The sequence below is a fragment of the Acomys minous genome, assembly GCF_964271855.1.
Source record: "Acomys minous genome assembly, chromosome: 20".
In the NCBI taxonomy this organism is placed as follows: domain Eukaryota; kingdom Metazoa; phylum Chordata; class Mammalia; order Rodentia; family Muridae; genus Acomys; species Acomys minous.
The window spans coordinates 6,906,824-6,934,260 of record NC_140502.1 but is presented as its reverse complement, the minus strand read 5'-3'; the positions used below and the strand labels follow the sequence as shown (position 1 = coordinate 6,934,260).

The window sequence follows — 27,437 nt, the reverse complement described above, 5'->3', positions numbered from 1 at the left end:
TATAATCACACATGTTCTAATATTGGAGACATAATTGGACGTTCCTCATTAACCCTATACATGATGAGGAGATAAGTGTCTGTTCATTAACTGTAAAATTTGAGGTAATCAGTGCTAGGATGTGTTTCTCAAGTTTTATCAACTGACACTGTCCAAACTAATCTCTTGGAATCTTCCTCACAGGCTAAGAGTAATTACACAGAAAATAGTGCTGTGAATCAGTTCAGTACACTAATGTATGTTCATGTACTTAAATGTATGGTTCTCACTGTACATTTGTATACATGCATGTGAGTGTGTGTGTGTACACATCGCATGTGTATGTGTGTGTGTGTGTTTCTGGTCAATTGACTCTGTCTGTCAGCTTGTAGAAATTACCATAAATTTTTCTGTATTTCAGTGTGACTCTGTTTTTGTCTTAATGTCTTTTCTGAAAATATATGTCAGTGCATGTGTCTGTGTGTTCTGACTCTCTATTTTGTGTGTTTCTGTGTTTGGGATTGCACATATGTATATTTGTTTTGCTCTGCGTGTATGTGTTTGTGTGTGTGTGTGTCTGTCTCTCTGTCTATAGATGTTATGAGAATGAATCTCTCTTTGTGTCAATATGTCTCTGTGTGAGTGTTTGTATTTCATTATGTCTTCTTGAGTTTATATGTCTGTGCATGCATGTGTGTGCCTATATATGTGTTTTGTGCATTTCTGTACTTCTATGTCTCTGTCTGTATTTTCATACCTCTGTCTGGGCATGTATGTTGGTGTGTGTGTAAATAAATATGTTGATATATTATGTGTGCATCTCTGTATGGATGTGGGTCTCTCTGAATGTACATGTTTGTGTGTTGTATATCTATGTTTGATGTCTACATGTAAGTGTCTGCTTTTATTTGTTAGTTTCCTTTCAGTTAACTACAATTCAGCAAAGATTATGATAAGTTAATTTATCATTTCACTTTCATTGAGATTTCCCTCCAGATACCTTTGGGAAAAATGCATGTCAGATAAAATCATAATACATTTTCTCACATCAAGGAAAGGCATATCGATTATAGAATTCTTCCTGTCTTTCAGATGCACTCCTTTCTGAGAAAGAGCCATTTCACTAATACTGTTAGTGACATAGTGAATATGAGCCATCAAGAGTGTGATATTTTTCACATTAGGAATTCCCCACACAGTGTTGTGCTTAAGGTGAAGATAGGAAAGTTTAGCCCCTATTTTCCATATGGACAACAGCTCCATTTCTCTGAAGACATGCTAGAGTGGGCCTCAGGATGTAGACAGGTAAGTTTGACATAACTGTACTTATTTGCATTTATGCTTTCTTGTAATGTAGTGAAATGAAATAAACCATTACATAAAGAACCTATTTCTAAACTCCCATATCATGTTTCTTATTTTCATTATTTTCATATGACACTTTTATTAATTCATTAAGGATTTTTAAACCTGCAATGTATGCCATAATTTTTATTTTATCAGAACCTGTTTCGTTTTTAATATGAATATAAACTATGCTTAACAACTCAATGATATTATTTCCTATAAAATAAGCAATATTCTCGCGGTGCCATTCTAATAACTAAATAGTTATTTCCTCACTTATGGAGAACCTCTGGAATAGATGTTAAAGAGCCTCAGGCTGATTTAAGGATGGAGTAAATAAAAATACAAAGTCATTTAAAAACTATAAATAATTTTTATTATAAAAATTACTTTAAGCCATTTTACAAGGAGGCCCTGAATTGTCAACAACTCTAATAATTAATTACCATTTTGTTATAAATATTAGATATTCTGTGAATTATAACTGTTTATTTTCTTTCTTTCTATTTTCTTTTGTATGTGATGGGGCTTTTGTCTGCATGCATGCCCATGCAACACTGGTATATGGGATGCATAAGAATACCAGAGAGTGAAATGGATACCTGGGAACTGGAGAGAGAATAGTGGTACACAGTGTGGGCAAGAAATTAATTGATATGGAGACTTTGTCCATTTTTCAAGCCATATTTTATCCCTCATAAAAGAAAATGTTCACAAAAGTATCCTTGCTTGGTCCATAAATTCTTGCATAGTTCATTCAAACTAATAAGGCTATGGCTAGTTTCCTTCTCTATATTGGGAGATACTGGTAGTAATACAAATTTGATTGTGAGAAAATTTGTAAACTAAATATAACCTCATGTCTCCAGGGTAGAATAGAGGTAAAAATTCTGATGTGGTTGGTATTAAGACATCCTATTTGTCCTATGAAACTACAAGTACAAAGCTCAGAAATTATTTAAGCTAGATCCTAAGTGATATATTCAGTTGATCACATGCTATGAAATTTAAAGTAACTATTCCTTCTCCGTGTGATAAGGGGAGTCAAGCCAAGTCAATTAACGTGTGAGCTAAAAGTGTAGCTACTCACTTACAAATCCATTCAATGACAGGAATAAAATCTTACCTGTGTTCTAACTATACCTTGCTACAACATTACAAAAACATCCACTTTAATAAGAATTGAGAATTAAAAACATAGAGCTAGCGCTCTGCTCCGGAGTATGCATAACAGGATACATGCAGCATCAAACAAACATAAAAATGATAATATCAAAGCAACATACCTCAAAGTGTTAGAGTCATAGACTTTAAGGTTCAGTGGCATACTAAACAAAGATTTCAAAGAACGATTATAAGAATTTTCCCTAAAAATTGAAGAGACACAAATTACTTCTGGAAGGATACAATAAGGTCAAAAGTACTTGCATACAATAAGGTAGTGAAAGAGTGTATGAAACAGGAATCCTATAAGGGTACAAAATAACAAAAATATTCACACAAAAGTATGTAAAGGAAAAACAAAATAAGTGAAATTAAATTCCATGAGAAAAGTCTCACCAAAAGAATACTTCAAGATGAAAACATGATGGCCAAGCACAAAGATATTTCGTAAGTTTTAGAAATTTTAATGTATGACAAAGATAAACCAATTTAGAAGACTTAAAAGCATGGGAAACCAAAGTGTTATGATTAAAAGATCATATTTACAAACCATGAGCATGAGAGGAGAAGGGCACACTCATGTCTTCAGCACAATTTCCAATAAAAAGTGGTTGTAAATTTCCAGGGAGATGTGTGGCAATCAAGATACAATAGGTATTCAAATACCAAATACTCAATATCAATAAAGAAACAGCCATTGACACATTTACCTTAAAAGTTGTTTTGTGGCAAATAAAATTGAAGGCTGCAGTGCAGAACACCATGGCTGTACAACAGTAGATTCTTCTATGGAAATTCTTAAAGAAGAAGAGTAACAGTGATGTATTCCAAGCATTTAGAATCATAACTGCCAACCACAATACTATACTCAGCAAGGTTATTATTCATAGTAGAAGGATAGAGAATAAAATTCAATAGCAGACACAATCACAAGAGTTCATAACCATTTAAGCAGCACTATGAAAGTCACTAAAGGAACCCCACATAAGTTGAACACAAGATGTCAAAGGAACTTATAGACAGTATGAAAATCCAGAGAAAAACAACTATTAGAAAAGTACCAATCATTGCAATAACAACAAATAAACAATATTTACCAAACAATTTTCAAAAATAAATTAATGCTCATAATAGCATTATCTAATAAAATACACAAAAAACAAAATTGGATTAATAAAACAATAACAATAAAAACAAAGCATCCTGTGTTACCTTCATGGAGAAAATGTTATTTATAAACCTGAACAGAATTATTCTATAAGAATTGGGGAGAAATATTATAATGAAGTATAATTTTTTAAAATGTGAGAACTCACCTTTATGGATATTGTTTGGAATAATTCTTAACTAAAACCTACCAAGAGCACTCAACAAGACAACAGAATGATCAGTCTCTGCTCCTAAGCCTACTTAAACCAGTGGTATAAGCACGATTCAACAAATACAGATCAACTAAATGAGATACATTGCATAAATACACTTTATGGCGGAAGAACATGATTATCCAAAAACAAACATAAATGCTTTTAAAGAAGTCCATTATCCATTCACTGTTTAAAAACAAAAATTGATGGAGTAGAAAGGACACATCATAACAGAATAGGATTTTCTATGGCAAACAGACTGATAGCATCATACAAGTTGAAGAGAAAAAAATTTAAAATCCATTAAAATAAGAAAGAAGCCAGATGTGTGTCTTTAATCCAAACTCTTTGCAGAGAGAGGCAGGAAATTCTCTATCCTTATGTGGCCAGCCTGGCCTATATAGCTAATCCAAGGCAGGCAGCGCAACATAGAGACCATGCCTTTAAAAATTGAACAGATATTGGAGAGCAAAAAGCCTTGTCTCCACTCTTCTTTGAAATAGTAATGAAAATCCTACCTAAAGTGCCAAAATAAAAATGAAAATATATGTAAAATAAAGAAATGTTTCCTGTTCTACATAGGGAGTTGAGGTTCCCGGTTGCTACATAGGGAGACCCTTTCTCTCAACCACAGGAAGAGTTGTAGTTAACTGTATATGGGAAAAATATGAGATTAGACTGTGCATGAATGACAGTGTGTGATTTTTGTTTGTTTGCTTGTTTTTTTGTTTGTTTTTTGGAGAAAGGATTTATCTCTGTGTTAGCTCTGGCTGTCCTGGACTCACCTTATAGACCAGGTTGGCCTGGAACTCACAGTGACACACCTACCTCTGCCTCCCTAGTGCTGGGAATAAAGGCATGAGCCACCACACCTGGCAACAGTGTTGTTTTTACATAGACTTAATCCTGAATTAAGGGTTTGGAGTGAGCATGCAAAAATCAGCAAATTTCTGATGAAGCAAATACAGCCCCATCACTATGTTCAGTGAAATACAAAATTTTTCCTTTCATCTTAAGAAACCATTCAATTAATTTTACACAGACTACATTTTACTCAGGCTCTCCCAGTATTCACAGACTTTGTAAAGTCTTCTTATTTCAGGAAACAATTCAAATTCTAGCTTCCTACATATTAATTCAGCACTTTGTCACTGCCAATACACCAGGATCTATCTTTTCAGCTATTTTTTCATTAAACTGCATTTGTCAAGATTTATTGGAGATGTTTGTTTTCTGAGGTTTAAGAAGATAGCTCACCTGTTTCAGATTTGTTTTACTTATAACTTGATAAACTATTGTTGTGATTAAAGATTGACTATAAGCAAAGTGATGAAAAAATTATTGATTTGGCTCATTGATTGCATCCAAGGGCAGGAAAGAATGGAGTTTGGGGACTGACACAAAAGCATAGACACTTGAAGGAACTTTGCTTACTGTCTTGCTCTGCTTGATTTGTCATACATAATTGCCTAGGGTCAGCATTTTCAATAGTAAACTAGGCATGCCTACAATGCATACCAATTAATAAAATGCCTCACAGATATGAAAAGCGGCTAGTCTGTTAGAAAAAATTCCTCAATTAAGGTTCTGCTAAACCTTTCTTTTTACTGTACTTTGTGTGAGCTCAATGAAAATTATTTAGAAAACCAGGTTGCAATTTATGCACTGTTTTCACAAATAAGCTAAAAATTTCTTTTCTTAAATTTCTAAGACTTGGTAAAAATCTCAACTTTTCATCTATTTACTTTAATAGATTCATATGTTTGGCATTATACAAACTGGTAAGTGACATTAGGACCTCAGTTTCTGTATGTAAAATAAACTTATTGATATTTTAACATGCTAATATAATATAGTTATGGTAGAAGTAGATAAAACTCCTGATATTAGCATGTATCTTATTTTCCTAGATGCTGCCCTCTGTGTGCAGTGCTGATTGTGGTCCAGGGTTCAGGAAATTCAGGCAGGAAGGAATGTCAGCCTGCTGTTTTATTTGTGTCCACTGCCCAGAAAATGAAATTTCTAATGGAACAAGTGAGTGTTTGCTGCTGTGGTAAAGCCTTCACATTGGTAATCCTCTCCACCAACAAAGCGATGATGAAGGACTCTAAAATGCAACTGCAAAAATAAAATATACAATTTTCTCTGTTAGTCTTTCTAGGAATACAAACATTAACAACATCATAACCAAAAAACCTTATGCCTAGACCTACATTTTGATTCATTGAAAATTTATGTCATATCACAATTTCTCAAAGAAATAATTTTCATAATCAAGCTGCAGTGTGAGCAATTCTATACAAGTTCTTTCCTACTCATTCATCTCTAATACTACATGTAAGGCATATTGCAGTCATTAAACTATCAAATATGCACTTATTCTTTTCGAACATATGTATGTTTATCTACATATGTCTATGCACACCATGTATGTACATAGCTGCATGTAGAACAGATGAGGCAAATGATCCATTGGACAGGGCAATGGAGGTGTGGAAACTAAATCTGTATCTTTAGGAGAATTAGTGTAGAGACAAAAAAAGTTACTAGTAAATTTATCAGAAATGGGAAATATGAGACAGAATTCATATAAAATCTAGAAGTCCATTTTCAAGTGTCTGATGCCATTTGTTTCTAGTAAAGTAGGGATAAGTGTTCACATAAGATCTACAAAATCTAAGGGGTCTTATATAATATATTTTATATACAGCAACCATAATAATTTCATGAAATAGTAAATTAGGGTGGTTTTGTATTGAAAGCAATTAGTCACAAATATTAAAGTTTTAATGCCACCTACAGAGCCCCTTTAGTCAAATGATTATATGTTTATGCTTGGCTAAATGAAAATAGCCAATGAACAGTTTTTCTCATATTTTGCTTCAATACTCTCGAAAGTTCTGAAAATACAATTATGGAGAGTTAGATGGTTCAACATTGAAAATTTATGCTGCTTAGAATGATGACTGTAATTCATCTCCAGGGACCATAGTGTAAGTGGAGATCAAGATGAAAGGCTGTGTACTGCTCAGTCTGTATAGGTTACTACCGTCAGTGATACGGTTAAAGATTCTCATGATCAAGACTCAGGAATTCATTGTCTGTACAACTAGATGACAACATAAATAAGGAGATATTATTATTTTTACAATTTTGAAACATTAATATTGCATTTATATAAATTTTACTTCTCACACTCACATTCCTACTTCCCTCATATAAATCAAATAATTACCAAATTTATAAAGTCAACTGTCTCTTTTATATGGACACACCAATATAAACACACACATATGCACACACACAAAACATACACACACACACAGACACACACAAACACAAACACACACACACAAACCCCAACCCTGATGATTTCTTTACTGTTTCTTTTATATCGACATATTTCGTTGGTCAATTAAACAAGAAAAGCTATTATAGGTCTTATCCAAATAGAATACAGTGTCCATCTCTCATAAAGACAGCATTAATTAAACAATCAATGAACTAGGGGGTAACAAATGTATGGGATTGGTGATTTTAAAACACACTCAGCCCCACTGTGCTTAATGATTTTAGATTTTATGAATTTACCAGTCTAAGTCACTTCATGATAGCCTTCAGATCAATGTAAGAAATCTGTGTTTTATGAACATATGATAAATCTTCTCATCAACACATTTAACAGACAAATGATGGTTTGGTTTTGTTCTCTGTAAATACAAAAAATTATTAAATATAAGCATTTATATACAGTAACATCCTTCAATTATGTAATGACCAAGAAACTGCAGGCAAATTCAAAGCTTCTACAACAAACTTGTGGAACTGTCTTGGCAATAAACTGCTGAAGCTGTACTAACAAATCTACCCTTCTCAATCAGACATGGACCAGTGTGTGAAGTGCCCAGAGGACCAGTATGCCAACACAGAGCAGAATCACTGCATCCACAAAGCTGTGATGTTTTTGAGCTATGAAGACCCCTTAGGGATGGTTCTGGCTGTAATGGCCTTGTGCTTCTCTGCCCTCACAGCTCTGGTTCTTGGGGTATTTTTGAAACACAATGACACAGCCATCGTGAAGGCCAATAACCGCTCTCTCAGCTACATCTTACTCATGTCACTCATGTTCTGTTTCCTCTGTTCCTTGCTCTTCATTGGCCTTCCAAACTCAGTCTCCTGCATCCTGCAGCAAATCACATTTGGAATTGTTTTCACTGTGGCTATTTCCACTGTGTTGGCCAAAACAATCACAGTGGTTCTGGCTTTCAATGTCAAAACTCCTGCAAGAAGGATAAAGTACATTCTAGTTTCAGGAACACTTAACTACATCATTCCTCTCTGTACACTCATCCAAATTATTCTCTGTTCAATTTGGCTAGGAGTTTCTCCTCCATTTGTTGATATTGATGCAGACTCTGAGCATGGCCACATCATCATTGTCTGCCACAAGGGTTCTGTTATAGCATTTTACTGTGTCCTAGGATACTTAGGCTGCCTGGCCCTGGGAAGCTTCACTGTGGCTTTCTTGGCCAGGAACCTACCTGACACATTCAATGAGGCCAAGTTCCTGACATTCAGCATGCTGGTGTTTTGCACTGTGTGGATAAGTTTCCTCCCTGTCTACCACAGCACCAAGGGCAAGGTCATGGTGGCTGTGGAGATTTTTTCCATCTTGGCTTCCAGTGCAGGTGTGCTGGGATGCATCTTTGTTCCCAAGTGCTACATAATTTTTTTAAAACCAGACAAAAATTCCCTTCCAAAGATCAGGGAGAAATAATAATCCTAACCTCATATTTCATGAATACTTTGTGTTAAATTAATTTATTTACTCAATTTACATCCTGATTGTAGACCCCATCCTTTTTCTCCTTCAAGTCCCACCCTCCCTCCCTCCCTCCCTCTCTCCATCCCCTCTCCCCTATGCCTCAGATTAGTGGAGACCCCCTTCCTATGCATGCCAGCTCTCCAAGTTGGATCAGAACATACCATGTCCTATTCACGTGGGGTCTAGAAAGATAGTCCCACAAGGAGGAAGTGATCAAAAATCTGGTATCACAATACATGTCAGCAACTCCCCTCATACTTCTTACTAGAGGACCCACATGAAGCCTGAGCTGCCCATCATCTACATAGGTGTAGGGGCAATAGGTCCAGGAATGCATGGTTCTTGGTTGCTGCCTCAGTCTCAGCAAGCCCTTAAGGGCCTTGGTTAGCTGGAACTTTTGGTCTTTTTCTGGAGCTCCTGTCACCTCAAAGTCTCTTTCTCCTTCCTCCCCACTGTTCCACAAGACTTCCTATTATCACTCAATGTTTGAATGCGAGTCTCAGCGTTTCTTTTAAACCTGTGTTTAGCAGAGCCTCTCAGAGGACAACACAGTTAGGCTTTTGTCTGAAGGAATAGCAGAGTATCATTAATAATCTCAGGGGTTGGCTCTGTCCATGGACTGTTTTTTGGTTTGTGCCAAGTAGTCTGACTGGTAAGTGAATTCTAACTGACAAATATAAAGTTGGTATATAACCACCAAATATAGGTCTGCAGTGCATGATCTGTCTCTGCTTAGGATGATGCTCACTGCTTCCTCTAATGATGATGCATAGCAGTCTCATGGCTATTAGAGTCGTCTATGTTGTCCGTATAATCTTGCTCTGATCTTCTTATTTCACAATTTATAACAATAGGGGAATAGTGTACAGTGTAAATATTCTTTTGTTCTTTAGAATAAAAAAGGTTCAAAATAACATCAAACTTCTTTTACTATCTGGGTGAATGACTTTGATGCCAGTAGAATGGTGATTTAAAAATTTAGGAAGTCTGTGGGAAAGTAAACTCATGTTTGTGCATGAAGGTAAAAGAATTTTCCTCCCTAAGGGGGATGGTAAGGGAATCTTGATGTAATCCAAGGAAGTAGATGATTTCAACTTGGAAGAGTGACGGTTTGATAAACGTAAAGAATACTAAAGAATAAGGTTTTGTGTCTTATCTTTAGTATCTCATATCATATCCTGCTTTTTAATAAGGCCTGATTAACTGCTCAACCCTGAAAATTATGTTATTAACCTTATGACAGAATAGCTCCAAAGCATAAGATGTCCTCTTCTGGCTTATATGTTTACCTGGACTCACCTGTGCACAAAACAAGACATGAACACACACACAGACACACACACACACACACAGACACACACACACATGCATTTACACACTGACATATATATATCTGTATATATATATATATATATATATATATATATATATATATATATGTATAATCTTTAAGAATATTATAGGAGAATATTTTAAACACTCTGCATAAGGATACTGCTTTTCAGGAAGATCAAAAATGGTTGTGCCAAACACTGCCTGATGGAGAATAGGGACCCTTCTTGGATCTACAGACCAGAAGACCTGAAGAGGTTTAAGTCAAATGGGACCACAGTGTCCGGACCACAGGTGGGTCCGACGTCATTTCGTCCAAGAGGCCAAGGGAGGACAGGTTTCCAGTCCCCAGAATTTGAACGAGTACCTACTCTGGTGATCTGCAGTCACGCTCTATAGCATGGACTTGGTATCTGAGACTGAAGGGTGGGTGTTGATGTGCTGACCTCCAGATCTGCTTTCCCAGGGAAATCTCTGGAAAACAGGTTCACCTGACCTCAGACCTAGCCATAAGTCCAGAGAAATCCCCAGGTGCTGGTGATCACACAGGCACAAAAACCAAAGCCCAAAGCAGCCAAGAGTGCCTACCTCATCTTTACATTTTCTCTCCCTCTCTGACTGATCCTTAGAACACACAATAGTATCAGAACCATTGGGCACAGGGGGAAACTGAGAGTGTGGATATGGGATAGATCTGATCTGAGATATCTATGCCCATCTACAGAGGGACAATGGGCCCACAGGACGGCCCACGTGGCTGTGGACATGCACTCTAGCTATAGCTTCATAGCCACACACTCAGCTCGAATCTTCTATGGAGTCCTGGTCTGAATGGAGCAGGCAAAAGCCAAACCAGCCATCCCATCAGACAGTCTTTTCTCAATTGGGCATAACTAGTCTGGCCTGAAGCAATCTTGCAAATGCCTAGCTAGCCAACACAGTTCAGCAGGGCCTCCCATGCTCTAGAGAGGTCTGAACCTAACCTCCTGTGCCAACCCAGGGACCCATTCCCACAAGCTATGGTGGAGCCTAACCTGCTGCCACAACATAGCAGGTGTGCCTGCGCACACCCAGATGGGAATGAACCAGCATGAAGGGATCTGGTGGAAGCCCAGCTAACTACCGGAAGCTAGAGGACAGTATATGCTATCTCAAGCAGGAATTAACCTAGGCCCCATGGCCTGGATGGATTATGCAAAAACCTAGCCAATCATTACAAGCCAGCAGGAGTTCCAGTACTCTAAGTTCCATTGAGCCTTGGCTCCCAATGACCCGGTGGCTGAGGGTAGAAATTTCAAAGCCCAGTCAAAGACAGGACAGTCCGCATTATCTAAACTACCTCAAAGAGATCCTTAGGGTATAGAGCAACAGCACCAGTCTCTTCTGAATCAGTGGGTAATCCTGGGGTGTTGTAACATCCCCTGGAGATGCAATCAGCTCACCTGCCTTATCCAGAGAAGGACAAGAGAATCTAAGTCTCAATGTCAGAGACATCAAGGTGACTAAAGTCCAGTGTAAAACTATAAATAACAAAACCCAAAACAACATGGCATCTCCAGATAATAGCTATCTCAAAGAAATCAACCATGACATCTCAAATACAATTGAAACACAAGAAAATGACCACAAATCCTTAGTAATGAAGATGATAATGGAGAAAATGAATAAAATACATAAACAAATGCAGGAAGATGCCGCCAAAAAGATTGAAGACCTTAAAGAGGCCTATAGAGAGGCACTGGAAGAACTTCAGGAATATGCAAACTATCAGATGAAGGAAATCAATGAAACAGTTCAAGATCTGAACATGATAATGGAAACAATCATAAAAGCACAGACAGAAGAAAGGCAGGAACAAGAGAACTTAGATAAGAAAACAAGCACCTTAGAGGCAAGCTTTTCTAAGAGAAATCAAGAGATGGAGTAATGAATCGTGGACTAGAAGATTCAATCATAGAACTTCAAACATCTATGAAAGAAAATCCATATCCTTCATAAGGCCTCTAAATCAACTGAGAAAATTTCATATGCACTCAAAAAGGCTTAAGCTGAAATCACAGGTCGTACATGGTCTGAATCAGATCACTTGCATATATAGCATACCTTTGATGTTAATATGGGTTAAAATCTCTCTCTCTCTCTCTCTCTCTCTCTCTCTCTCTCTCTCTCTCTCTCTCTCTGTGTGTGTGTGTGTATGTGTGTGTATGAATGAGTGTACATCTGATTCTTGTGCCTTCTCTTGGGTGTTTACCCTTTTGTTATTTTGCCTTGTGCACCTTTGATGTGATATATTTTGTTTTGTGTTTTTATATTAATCTTGTTAAAAATATCTCTGTGAGAAAATATAAATAAAAGCCTTCGATAGCTTTCAATAGATAGTAATACATGCTTCTGTGTTAAAAATAATTCATTCATCTTATGCTTATGAGTGAACCGAGTTTAGAATAGGTAAGCAAATCCTCTAGAACTGAATTTATAAATGGTTATAGGCTCTATATGGATACTTGGATTCGAAACCTAGATCTCTGTCAGGACAGTCTCTGTTCTTAATGACTGGGTCATAACTCCATACCTCCTAGTGCATATTTCCTCATATCCAGAATTATATTTTTAACTTTTATCTAATTTGGCAAAACTTCAAATTATGTTAGTTCAGATATAAAAATATGAAACAATAGTCAGGAGGAGTGTCCCTCATCATGATGAGAATGGGAAGATAAGTTAATGAAAATAGAGGAATTGTGAAAGTTCCCTTAAATGTTTGTAGTGTGAGTTGAAACTGAGGGCTCCAATGTGGTAAACAGGATACATCTACTTCATTTGGCAAGTGTAAGAATATTTTTTGCTATATCAAACCTCTTATGAATTATGTATGTATGCAAGTAAGCATAGCACAAAGACACTTGTCTGCCTTGTTTTTTTCTGGAATATACAAGATATGATATCAAATTTAATGTCTTTTAACTGATGGGCAAATAAATAAGACATGTCATCCAAATTTGTGTGATTTTACCTTCATATGTATATAGTAATTTTTGCTATTTGCAATGCATTCTTAGAATGTTGAAAGACTAATTAAATATCTTATATCTTGAATATACAGAATGATATTTTAATTAAATAATGTAAATGCTTATATATGCATAAAAATTTACTTCTATTTAATTCATAAATTACTGAAATCAAAAATCAAAGATAAAACTAAACAAATACAATTACAGGGTCCATATTTTTCTACACTTACTTGAATTCTGATGAAAAACACATGGTGGTCTCACTATAAATAATGGGGTTGTGCTCAACCTGGAAAAATAATAACACTCTTGGCAATTGTAGTCATCATGTTAAGCTACACAGTAAAACTTGGGAAATTCAGAGATTTTGTAGACTATAGTTTCAATAGTCTATGTGTATAAGTGTCTGTTGGTGTGCATATGTGACATATGCGGTTTTACACAAATAAAGTAGGACAAGTATTATTTCAGAACTGCCATGGCCTAGAGGAATTAAGGATGGAGTACCTAGTGATGCCAATGGGAAGAAAATATCATCATCACACTGACAATGTAGATTCTAGTGTATAACCAAGAATATTATTCAAATAAACAGGAAAATGGTATAGGAAGATTTTACAATGAAATCCATGATTGTTTCCTAATTCTTATCCACTTCAAAGATACTCAGCATAAGAATTACTTACAGACATTACTTGAGTATAAAAGGCCAAATTCAATGTTGAAAATCAAAGGTGAAATTCAAGAAATTGGTCACCAAAGTTATTGATCTGTGAGAACTGAGGATCTAGGATGGAGATCATGTGTTAGAACTCAAATATTTAACTTAGTTTCTCATTAATAATGTAGGTGTTAATGGAGTTATGCATCTTATTTAATACTTGAAATGATACAAAAACATCTGGAATTCTCTCTAGATCTTGTTTACCATTTAAAAAATCAATATTTAACATGCAAATTATCTGCCATTTTGTGAGTCGGTGGATGATTTTTGGATATAGCAAGACTCAACAGTGTGTCACTCCTGAATCAATAACTTATGTTTCACTGTGAATCATCTAAAAAACATCTAGTGACATAGTTTTTAGTGGTATCACACAAACATTTTTAATATAGCTCTGAGACTAAATTTTAATAAAAGTGTCTCTGCTTAGGGATCTTACTTCCGCAAACATGAATGATGTCATGGAACCAGAGACAGAACTATTGTGATATATATTTATCAATCATGTTTATCACATGGACTGTGGACCTCAGATGACAAGCCCCAGGGAAGATTCCTCCAAGAATGAGAAAAGGCCTTGGGGAGAAAACGAAACATGAATGCGCAAGTAGACTTTACATTGTCCAGAAATATAAAAGAAAGTAGGAACACATGGGTGCCCATCTGATAGGCTGATATGCATGACACTTCATAATCCATAACACACAGGTTTACACTAGGACAAAGATGTTAAATTTGTCTTTGTTATACTTGCTTCTGAACATGGCGGTTCTCGTGGCCAGTTCTATTTCTTCCAATTGCTTTTGGAGAATGAGGCGGAATGAAAAAGAGGGTGGCAACTTTATGACAGCTTGTGTCATCACTCTTCACGCAGTGCAAGGGCAAGTGAAGAAAGACTATTTTAGCAACATTCTGGATATGCTGTAAGTGCCTTTGTATATTTTATCATGTAGATTTCTGCACAAGTATTTCAGGAGAAGTGTAAAGATGAGACACCGAACAATGCTTTGAATACTCTGTCTTGTTTTTCCAATGTGTTCACCATTAAACAACTCTGAATTCTGTTATAAATTCAATGCTATTTTATGACTTTAATTTGGTCGACATAGTATTTTATGTTTCTTCTAGTTAGCCTTCTGATTTCAAGGCTAGACACTGAGTGAACATAGGAATCTTTACCGTGATCCCCAGGCGTAGCCCTCCTTTTGACAGTTTCCAAAGCACACTATTCAGTGCTTTATTAAAAAAATTCTCCCATACTATTTCAATAAATTTCAATCTGAGAAGGTACAGATAACTTTTCTGTCAGTGTGTAGCTACCAGTACCTGTGCTGGGGACTCTAATGTTTGGACTACACCTAGGTACAGAGAGCTTTCACACAGATGTTCAGTTCTTCTCTGAAATTCTCTGGATGTGGTAACAGTATGACTTCTGAACCTGCATCAAGAATGTAAGTAGGATTTCTGTCTAATGTGAACTTAAACTAGCCCTTATATTACCATCGTAACTTGTATACATATGCAACCACTGACTTTTATGTATTATAAATCCCAGTTCTTTACTCTCTCTTTAACATTAAGAAGGAATATTTAGACTGTATATTTTATACTTGAAAAGTGAGGGTATCACTACTAGTTGTGACAATTTACTTTCCTTGTCACTAGACAGAATTGCATTTATAGCATGTCTAGTTGACAGTGGCTGAAAATTGGATTGGAGGAATTTCCCAGCAGTTCATCTTATTTATTTAAAAATTATATGCCTCCTTTTTATGTCTAAGTTGCTTATTTTCTGACACTTTTATCACACTTGCCACTTATGTTTCTCTTTCATTAATTTACTAAGTACAATTGCATATTTTGCCATGTGGTTACTGTACACATTTTGGATTTATGGGTTTCTGTTAGTTCTTTTCAAGCACAGCACTTTATGCTACTAGTCTACTCTGACAGCTGAAGCAACTAGTGTTTCTTATGTTTAGCATGCATGAGTTAGTATTTGAGCCACACAAACTCTAGTCTCAAAATCATATTGTGTCCCATTGAAAATTTCAATATCAATTTTCTGTATGGTAATAAAGGTTATTTCAGAATGGGCTACTTTATAGACAATGATACCACAAAGAACCAATTTCTAAGTGGAAAACTAATTATATTTAAATCTGAATGAATCATTAAGAATGAGGGATTGTGTCTGATGTTTGTTCTTAGATGATATGAAATTACTAGGAAAAGTCAGGAGAGATTATTCTTCCCATAAAGAGAAACAAAAAAGATCTTATATACCAAATTAATTGTTGCTCATCTTTATTAAAAGGATATCAAAAAGATTTATCTTATGCTTTACACTTTATATTCTATTTTACAAATATGTAATATTGGCCCAAAGAAATCTTTCTGTAATTTTCAGATGAATCTAATTCTCAGTAGGATGCTAGTGTTCTGATAGTATAACTGGAAGTATGGTCAAAATATGCTTTTGATAACAGAAAATACACTATCTATCAAATGTGCATCACATATGCTTTTTTAGAAATAAAGTAAGTGAATGACCCTGGGATATTTGTGCATGCACTTAATCTGTGCATGCATGTCTGGAGAAGGTTTATTCCTATGGCTATGAAGATGTAGTCTAGAGCAAAACCTCATTCAAAATTGTGGCATCAGTTACATTACTATAGCATAAATGAGCAAAGCTAATGTTTAGACACAGGGATTCATCCACACATACATCCTTTTAATTAATATATTTATTCATTTATTTTACCTTCAAGCAAAGCCTCTTACCTCCTCTACTCTTGGTCCCACTCTCCTTCCTTCCACTTTATATCAATCTCTGTTCTTCAGAGAAGGAAGCTGCACTACTAACCCATCCCAACTAATCAATCACATCAGGACTGAATGTGTCCTCTTCTCTTGTGGCCTGACAATGAAGCTCCACCCGGGGAAAGAGTTAGAAAACAGGCAACAGAGCTCAAGTCAGATGCAGCCCAGAGTACCCACACCAGCGGATTGACATGACGCCTGAGATGCCCATTTGCTACATCTGTTTATGGGTCCTAGGTCCAGTCTATGCATGGCTCTTGGTTGGTGAGTCAGTGTCCACAAGACATTTTGTTTCCCTCATGAGTTGACACTGTTGTTTTTCTTGTGGAGCTCATGTCCCTCCTTTGTCCTTTTATCCTTATCCTCCCTTGCTTTTCCACAAGACTTCCAACACTTTGGCCAACATTTAGCTGTGATTCTCAGCATCTGTTTTGATTCACTGATGGCTGTGTCTCAGTTTTGACTCAGCACTGGATGGACATTTTCTCAATTTCTGCTCCATATTTATTACTGCATGTCTTGTAGGGAGGGTAAAATTTGCACCAAAGTTATTGTGTGTAGATTGCTGTCCTCCTCCCTCAATTCGGAGTTCAATCTAGTTAGAGGATGTCCTCTATGTCCCATGACCCTCAACTAGGAAACTCAGCTAAAGTCACCTTCGATGTTATCCTAGAACCTACCCTGTCTTAGTTCTCCATCTTGACAGACAGATGTCTATACCCACTTTCTCCCATCCCTTGAGGACTTCTGTCCTCCTGCAACAGCTGCCACAAGTCTGACATCCACCTTCATTTCTCTCTGTGCTCCCTCTCCTACCTTGAACCCTATCTTCAACTTTTTTGGCTGTCTATTCCATTTATGCTTCTGAGTGAGAATTAAGCATTCTCTCTTTGCCCCTCCTTCTTACTTATTTTCTTTGGGTCTGTGAGTTATAATAAGTTTATCCTGTACTATGTGGCTAAATTAGTACATACCATGTGTGTCCTTTTTGGTTGGATTACCATTCAGGATGATCTTTTCGAGTTACAACTACTAACCTGTAAATTTTGTGATTTTCTTGGTTTTAGGATCTAAGTAGTATATCATTGTATAAATGTAGCATAGTTTTATTATCTATTCTTTGGTGCATATATATATCCAATATATATATAGTTTTTTTGGATTCTGTTATGAATAAAGCTGTTATGACCATAGTTGAGAAAGTGTCCATGGGTTGTCCCCAGATATTGTACTGTTGGTTATTGAGTTTTCTGAGAAGGGGATTGATTGATTTCAAAAGTCAAACATACATTTTTTAAAAAACGCATCTCTGATGTGTGAAGTTATTAAAAATTATTCTGCCTCTAAAAATAATCTACAGGATTAAGAAAAATATGAAGATGGATGTGCAGGAATATGTTTAATATATGACCACTAATTATAATCAATTTTTAGTACAGGAGCCAAATCTGGCCCAAGAAACAATCTGTCCATTTATTCAACAGTCACTCATTCACTACCACAGCCAATTCAGTTAATTTCATAAGGAAATATGAGAAACTCAGGGAGTCACACATCATGTGTTTTTTGACATTTCTGAATGACTAAAAAATGAATACATGATCAGATTTGAAGTTTGAACATAGTGTTCCCTTATCTTTACCTTCTGAACAAGCACTCAACAACCACAGGTGGATAATGCCTTCTCTTGAAAATGCTTATTTTGGTGAGATGAACTCACATAAACATGTATAGCTTTTCCAAGATTCCAGATTCCTATGTCATCCCAACCTCATTACAATGAATGTTTGCTTCAAACTTAGAGGTGCAGACAAATTAATCAAGCACTGCATAGCCATTGTATTGATTTCAAATGATCCTTGTAGACCGTTATCTATAATAAATATTTTACACCTTTATAGAAGAGAAGATGAAAACCAAAAGTTTGCTCTGGCCTTGGCTTTCTCAATGGATGAAGTCAACAGAAACCCTGATCTTCTACCAAATACATCTTTAATATTTAATTTACCGCAATGTCTAAGCAGGTCAAAAATATATGATATCCTTCATTTTTTTGAAGAAAGTCATAATAGTTTTCCTAATTATGACTGTGGCCATAAGGTAAAAGGTAAAATAGTGCTTACAGGACCAAACTATGAAACATCTGCGATATTTCACACATTTTTTTCCAGCTTCAAATATGATAAGGTGAGATGTTTGTGTGGTTAAAATTAATGAAATTGTGTCTCTGTTGGTGGCATTAACAAGGTGTTAAGAAGGGTGCAAGTACGAGACTTGTCTTACTGGTCATTTTTCAATGTATGCAGTTAAATGGTTTTATTCAGAGACTTGATGGGGATCCTATATTCATTTGTATGAAATAAAGATAAGGAGAGAAGTCACAAGTAAGGGGGATTTATAGAACTATTACTGATAGGAATATGTTTACAAGTTCTTAGGAAGGCATCCTGCCTCATGCTCCTCCCTGTGGCCTAGGTACTTCAACTTACTTATGGCACTTTTCATCCTGTCCTGAATGACCACGTACAATTTCCCTGCCTGCATCAGATGGCCCATGAGGATACATCACTTGCCTTGGCCATGGTCTCCTTCTTACTTTACTACAGCTGGAACTGGGTCGGTCTAGCCATCTCAGACAATGATCAGGCCATCCAATTTCTCTCATATTTGAGAAGAGAGATGGAAAAAAATAGAATCTGCTTTGCCTCCATGAGTGTAATCCCTGTCAATATGCAGTTATACATGTCAAGAGCTGAAGTGTATTACAACCAAATCATGACATCATCTGCAAATGTTGTTATCATTTATGGCAGCTCAGACAGTACTCTAGGTTTGAGTTTTAGAAGTTGGGAATCTGAAGGGATACAGAGAATATGGATCACCACATCACAGTGGGATGTGACTACAGGAGAGGGAGACTCCACACTTGACTTCTTCCATGGGATTCTTGCTTTTGCACATTATCATGGTAAGATTTCTGGTTTTAAAAACTTTGTGCAGACAGTGAACCCTCTCAAATACTCAGATAAATATCTGGCAAGCCAGGAGTGGATGGATTTTAACTGCGAAGCTTCAGCATCTAACTGTAAGACAATGAAGAACTGCTCAACCAATGCCTCATCGGAATGGCTAATGGCACAGACTTTTGACATGGCCTTTAGTGATAGCAATTATGAAATATACAATGCTGTGTATTTTGTGGCCCATGTCATTCCTGATATGTTTCCTCACCTGGTAAACAATCATCTAATTGACAAGGGGAAAGAACCAGATTATCACTGCTTGAAGGTAGTGTTTCTTCTTGGATGATTATTGTGTAAATAATACCCTTTTATGAGTCTCTCAGATTTCCCAAATGGGTAGAAATGGACTAGGAAGTATTCCACCCAAAAATCTATGATTGTAAACTGATCCTGACAAAGTTAGTCTAGCGATTTTTATATATCTCCAATATAAAGGCACTGAAGTGGGAGACACTATTGATGAATATCAGTGATTTTGTAATAGAGCACCTCCATATAATCACACCTTTTTAAATACTGTAGACATAATTGGAATTTCCTAATTATTGCTATAAATGATGAGAAGATGAGTTTTTTTCATTCACTCTAAAATTTGAGGTAATAGGTACTACAATGCATTTCTCATGTTTTATCAATTGATTCTGTCTAACCATCAGTCTCTGAGGACCTTCCTCACAGGCTGAGTGTAACTATACAGAGAATACTGCTGTGAATCAGTTCAGTACATACATGTATGTTAATGTGCTTGAATGTAGATTTCTCACTGTACATTTGTACACACAAACATACACACACACACACACACACACACACACACATATATATATATATATATATATATATATATATATATATATATATATATATATGCATGTCTGTTTCTGGCCAACTGACTCTGTGTGTCTGTGTGTCTGCCTGTAAAAGTGAACATAAATTGGACTATATTTCAGTGCCTGTTTGTTTTTGTCTTTGTGTATTGTCTGAGGGTATATGTCAGTGCATGTGTCTGCATGTTCCTCACTCTATGTTTTGCGTGTTTCTGTGTACTCAATTGCACATATGTATATCTGTGTTGCTGTGTGAGTGTGTGTGTCTGTCTGTCTTTGAATGTTGTGAGGATGAATCTGTGTATGAGTCAATATATCTGTGTAGGTGTTTGTATTCCATCGTGTCTTTTTGTGTTTATATGTCTGTACATACATGTGTGTGCCTATGTATGTGTTTTGTTCATTTCTGTATTTGTGTGTGTTTGTGTCCATATGTTCATCTCTGTTTGGTCATTATATTGATGTGTGTGTAAGTAAATGTGTGTTGATATATTATGTGTGCATCTATGTATGGATGTAGGTCTTTGTATGCACATATTTGTGTGTTGTACATCTTTGATGAATACATGTATGTCTAAGCTTTTCTTTTTTAGGTTGCTTTAAGAGAATTAAATTCAGCAAATGTTATGATAAGTAAATATATCATTTCACTCTCATTAAGATTTCCATCCAGACTCCTTTAACAAATTGTCTTTCATAGGAAATCAGAATGTTTTCTTTCATCAAGGAAAGGTTTATTGAGTGTAGAATTATTCCTGTCTTTCAGATGCACTCCTTGCTGAGAAAGAGCCACTTCACTAATCCTGTTGGTGACAAAGTGAATATGAACCAGAAAGAGTGTGACATCTATCACATTAGGAATTCCCCCAACGGTGCTGGACTTAAGGTGAAGATAGGAAAGTTTAGCCCCTATTTTCCACATGGACAACAGCTCCATTTTTCTGAAGACATGCTAGAGTGGGCCTCAGGAAGTAGACAGGTAAGTTTGACATAACTGTACTAATTTGCATTTATGCTTTCTTGTAACTTAGTGATATGAAATAAACTGTGACATAAGGAACCTATTTCTAGCCTCCTATATCATGTATTTTTACTATTTTGATGTGACATTATTATTAATTTTTTATTGAATTTAATCATGCAATGTGTACAGTTTTTTATTTTATTAGAACCTGTTTTGTTTTTAATATGAAGATAAAACGATGTTTGAAGATTCATAGATATTATCTCTATAATATGAGCAATAATCTTGAGGTACCATTCTTATTACTCTATGGTGATTTTCTCACTTATGGAAATCTTTGAAAAAGATTTTGAAGAGCCTTAACAAATTGAACAGAATGTGAACAGCAATATGCACTGTCTCCACTCTTCTTCAAAATTGTCATTAGAATCTTACCAAGTACCAAAATAAATGTGAAAATATGTCCTGGCCCATGGAACGAATCGAACCAGGGTTCACCTGAAAGAGGGAGTGGGGATTGAAAATGGGGAGAGAGACGCAAGAAAATTGAGACAAGTCTGGAAATTTCTGATCAAGACTCTCTTTAATGCTGAGGAGTAAGATTTTATATAGCAAGGTCAACAAGATCCCACTTTCCTTAGCCCCCAGACAAGAACACAATCTCCTGAATAGCTCCCTGTTAGAACTTGCTTAATCCTCTGGGTAGTTCCCTGTATGGACTTCCTTATTTCTTGCAAAGGTAGATAATCCAAAGATAGCCTAGAACACAAGACTTCCTTGAGCAAGGGTCAACAACTCAAAGGGCACAGCCTGCAGCCTAAGCACAGAATTTCTAACATGGCTGAATTTAGCATGGCTCAATTGTGGTCCTCACAAAAATATATGCAAAAAGAGAGAAGGAAATGTTCCCTGTCCTACATAGTGAGTTGAGGTATCCCAGTGCTACATAATGAGACCCTTTTCTCTTCCACAGGAAGAGCTTTAGTTAACTGTGTCTGGGGGAGAATATGAGATTAGACTGTGCCTGAGTGACAGTGTGGTTTTCACGTAGACCTTAATACTGAATTAAGGATTCAAAGTGAGCCTGTAGGAATCAGCAAATTTCTGATGTAGGATATACAGTCCCCTCATCAGGTTCAGTATAATGCTAATACATTTTTCTTTTAACTTAACTAATCATTAACTAACTTTACACAAACTAAGTCGTACTCAGGTTCTCCCAGTACTCACAGGCTCTGTAAAGTCTTCTCATTTCCAGAAACAATTCAAATTCTAGCTTCCTACACATCATCTCAGCACTTTGTCACTAGCAACACACCAGGGTCTGTATTTTCACACATTCTCACTATCTTTATACTCAGTTTGTCATATTTGCAGTCTTAATTTATGGGAGGATATGTTTGTTATCTGAGATTGAGTAGGTAGTTCACCCGTTTCAGATTTGCTTTACTCATAACTTGTTAAATCATTGCTGTGATTAAGCATTGACCATGTCAAAATGAGGAAAAATGATTGATTTGGCTCATTGATTACAGTCAAGGGAAGATAAGGAAGGAATTTGGAGACTGAAACTAGAGCATAGACCCTGAAGGAGCATTGCTTACTGGCTTGGTCTATTTTATTTCTCATGCATACTTGCCTAGGGACAGTATTTTTCATAGTAAACTAGGCATTCCTCCAATGCATACCAATTAATAAAATGCCTCAGAGATATGAAAAGAGGCTAGTCTGTTAGAGAGAATTCCTCAATTAAGATTCCCCTAATCTTGTCATTTCACTGTTATTTGTGTCAGCTCAATGAAAATTAACTAGAAAACCAGGTTACAATTTCTGTCCTGTTTGCACAAAGTAAACTGAAAGTTCTCTTTTCTTGGATTGCTAAGATTTGGTAATAATCTCAACTTTTCATCCATTTGCTTAAATAGATTCATATGTTTGGCGTTACACAAAGTGCTAAGTGAAATGTGTTCCCTCAGTTTCTGTGTATAAAATAATCTTATTGATACATTAACATGCTAATACAATATAGTTATGGCAGAAGTAGATAAAACTCCTGATATTAGCATGTATATTAATTTCTCAGATGCTACCCTCTGTATGCAGTGCTGATTGTGGTCCTGGATTCAGACAATTCAGGCAGGAGGGAATGTCAGCCTGCTGCTTTATTTGTATCCACTGCCCAGAAAATGAAATTTCTAATGGAACAAGTGAGTGTGTGCTGCTGTGGTAAAGCCTTCACAATGGTAATCCTCTACACACACACACACACACACACACACACACACACACACACACACACAATGCTGAGGGAGTCTAAAAAGCAACTGCAAAAATAAAATATACAATTTCCTCCATTATTCTTTATAAAAGTAGAAAGATTAACAACACCTTATGCCTAGACCTACATTTTGATCCATTGAAAATTTATGTCAGATGACATTTTCTCAACGAAAAAATTTTCATAATCAAACTGCAGTGTGAGCAACTCTACACAAGATTTTTCCTTGTGATTACTCTCTATAACTACATGTAGGAAACATTCCAATCATTAATCTTTCAAATATGCACATATTCTTTTTGAACATATGTATGTCTCCCTACATATATCTATGCACACCATGTATGTTCATAGCACCATGCAGAACAGTTAGGTCAAAACATTGCCTGGATTGGGTATTGGGGTGGGGAAACCATATCTGTATCCTTAGGAAAATTAGCATAGAGGTAAAAAAAATAGTACCTATAAAATTATCAGAAACTGATATGTAAGAGAGAGAATTCATATAATATCTAAAGCCCATTTTCAAGTGTCTGTGGTAATTTGTTTCTAATAAAGTAGGGGTAAGTGTTGACACATAATCTCCAAAATATAAAGGGTCTTATAAAATATTTTATATACAGCACCCAATTGATAATTTCATGAAATAATAAATTAGAGTGGTTTTGTGTTGAAAACAATTAGTCACAAATATTAAAGTTTTATTGCCACCTACAGAGCCCCTTTAATCAAATGATTATATGTTTATGCTTGGCTAAATGCAAATGGCCAATGAATAGTTTTTCTCACCCTTTGCCTTCATACTTGGTAAGGAAATGGAAGTTTAAAAACATACTTCTGGACAGTGAGATGGCTCAACATTTAAATCTTTTGACACTAAGAATGATGATTGTACTTCATCCCCAGGAACCTTAAAGCAAGAGGAGTCAAAAGCCTAGAAAACGGCTTCTGACATTTATGCATTCCAATGTACTGCAAAAGTATTAAACAGACTGTAATAAAATTGTCTTAAACATTAAATTAACAATAAGTAGTTGTAGTTACATCAATAACTACAAAAATTTTATTATTTCTTTATTAATGTTATGTGTGAGTTGGGAGGATATATGTCCTCAAGAGCAGATGCAGATGAGAGGCAACTAAGAAAGCTATAGTTATACTTGCAGGCAGTTGTTAACCACCTCACATGGGTTCTGGAAGTGAACACAGGTTTAATGAAGAAGCAGAACATTCTCTTCATTGTTAAGACAACTTTCTAGCTTTTCAAGCAAATTAACAAATTATAGTTGTCCAGAAATCTATTGTTTTACATAAAATGATTTTTAAATCTGAAAGCACAACATAAGTCTCTGAATTATCAATTGAATCAATACAATTGCTATCAAGTTTCCTGAGGATGCCATTTGGGAAAAGCACATTGTGAATGATGTATTTTGTTCTACACACACAAAAAAATCTGGGCCACAACTCTTGCTTAATGGTACTTATTTCATTTTGTTTATGATGTTTATCAATATATATTTTACCCCAGAGTATATTCAGAGTCTGTGTGTCATACAGATTGGAATTAGGGAAGTAGGAATGTGCAGAATGTTTCCCACGAAGATGAGATCAAGATGAAGGGCTTTGTAGTGCTCAGTTTTAGAGGTATCTATCTTCAGTAGACACCTAGTGCTTTTCATCAACTAGATTGAAGAGTTCTTTACACAGCCGGATGACAACATAAATAAGGACATATTAATTATTTTTACATTTTTCAATTATTAACACTACATTAATATAAATTTTACTTCTCACACTCACATTCCTACTTCTCTCATATAAATTAAATTATTTCCAAATTTATGAGATCACCTGTTTATTTCATATGGAAACACACACACACACACACACACACACACACACACACACACACATAACCCTGATAAGTTCTTTACTATTCCTTTTATATCAATAAGTTCAGATTGGTCAATTGGAAAAAGAAAAGCTATGACAGATCTTGTCCAAGTAGAACACAGTCTCCAACTCCCTTAAAGACAGCTTTAATTAAATAGTCAATGAACTTATGAGACAATGAATGTATAAGGTTGGTGATTTTAAAACACACTCAACCATTCTGTGGTTAATTTTTGATTTTATGAATTTACCAGAGTAAGTCATCTCATGATAGCTTTCCAAATAATGTAAGAAATCTGTGCTTTATGAAAAATAAGTAAATGTTCTCATCAACACAGTTAAATAGACAAATGATGGTTCAGTTTTGTTCTCAGAGAAGATAAGAATTAATAAATATAAGCTTTGCTGTACAGCAATGTCCTTCAATTGTATTATCAGGAATAAAATGTAGGTATTGCAAATCATCTTCAAGAGACTTACTGAAATGTCTTGTCCATAAACTGGTGAAGCTGTTCTAACGAATCTGTCCTTTCTCATTCAGACATGGATCTGTGTGTGAAGTGTCCAGAGGACCAGTATGCCAACACAGAGCAGAATAACTGCATCCACAAAGCTGTGATGTTTTTGAGCTTTGAAGACCCCTTAGGGATGGCTCTCACCTTAATGGCCTTGTGCTTCTCTGCCTTCACAGCTCTGATTCTTGGGGTATTTTTGAAGCACAATGACACAGCCATCGTGAAGGCCAATAACCGTGCTCTCAGCTACATCTTACTCGTGTCACTCATGTTCTGTTTCCTCTGCTCCTTGCTCTTCATTGGCCTTCCAAACTCAGTCTCCTGCATCCTGCAGCAAATCACATTTGGGATTGTATTCACTGTGGCTATTTCCACTGTGTTGGCCAAAACAATCACAGTGGTTCTGGCTTTCAAAGTCACAGCTCCTGCACGAAGGATGAGATTCATTCTGGTTTCAGGAACACTTAACTACATCATTCCTTTCTGTACACTCATCCAAATTATTCTCTGTTCAATCTGGCTAGGAGCTTCTCCTCCCTCTGTTAATACTGATGCACACTCTGAGCATGGCCAGATTATTATTATCTGCCACAAGGGTTCTGTTATAGCGTTTTACTGTGTCCTAGGATACTTAGGTTGTCTGGCCCTCGGAAGCTTCACTGTGGCTTTCTTGGCCAGGAACCTGCCTGACACATTCAATGAAGCCAAGTTCTTGACATTCAGCATGCTGGTGTTTTGCACTGTTTGGATTACTTTCCTCCCTGTCTACCATAGCACCAAGGGCAAGGTCATGGTGGCTGTGGAGATCTTTTCCATCTTGGCATCGAGTGCAGGCATGCTGGGATGCATCTTTGTTCCCAAGTGCTACATCATTTTATTAAGGCCAGACAAAAATTCTCTTCAAAAGATCAGGGAGCAATCATATCCGTAAGGTCATATATCATGAATATTATGTGTTAAATTAATTGATTTATTCAACTTTTATCCTGATTGTACATGCCATCCTTACTCTCGTTCCAGTCCTACCCTTCCTGCCTTTCTCCATCCCCTCTCCGTTATGCCTCAGTTTAGTGGAGACCACCTTCCCATGCACTGAGATCACAAAGTTGCATCAGGACTGAGCCTGTTCTCTTCCTCTGGGTCCTGGAAAGATAGTCCCACAAGGAGGAAGTGTTCAAAACTCTGGCATCAAAATCCATGTCAGTAACAGCCCCTGTACTTCTTCCTAGAGGACCCACATGAAGCCTGATCTGTCCATCATCTACATATGTGTATTTGGCATATGTCCAGTTCATTCATTGTCCTTGGTTGTTTCCTCAGTCTCAGCAAGCCTCTCTGTACCCTCCTTAGCTGGAAATT

At 36.3% G+C, this 27,437-nt stretch overlaps 2 protein-coding genes across 2 annotated transcripts; both read left to right on the top strand.

The window, feature by feature from the left end:
- Positions 1–1,128: 1,128 nt before the first annotated feature.
- LOC311590767 (vomeronasal type-2 receptor 116-like) lies at positions 1,129–8,631 on the top strand (the record flags this gene model as incomplete). The annotated part of the gene is made up of 3 exons (XM_084770028.1): positions 1,129–1,284; positions 5,765–5,888; positions 7,736–8,631. 3 exons carry the CDS (start codon positions 1,129–1,131, stop codon positions 8,629–8,631), a joined length of 1,176 nt encoding a protein of 391 aa, XP_084626154.1.
- A 5,880-nt stretch (positions 8,632–14,511) lies between these two features.
- LOC311590766 (vomeronasal type-2 receptor 116-like) lies at positions 14,512–27,009 on the top strand (the record flags this gene model as incomplete). Its single annotated transcript, XM_084770027.1, has 6 exons — positions 14,512–14,672; positions 18,477–18,675; positions 19,051–19,863; positions 21,192–21,404; positions 23,473–23,596; positions 26,105–27,009. The coding sequence occupies 6 exons, from the start codon at positions 14,512–14,514 to the stop codon at positions 27,007–27,009; spliced, it is 2,415 nt and encodes an 804-aa protein (XP_084626153.1).
- Positions 27,010–27,437: the final 428 nt, after the last annotated feature.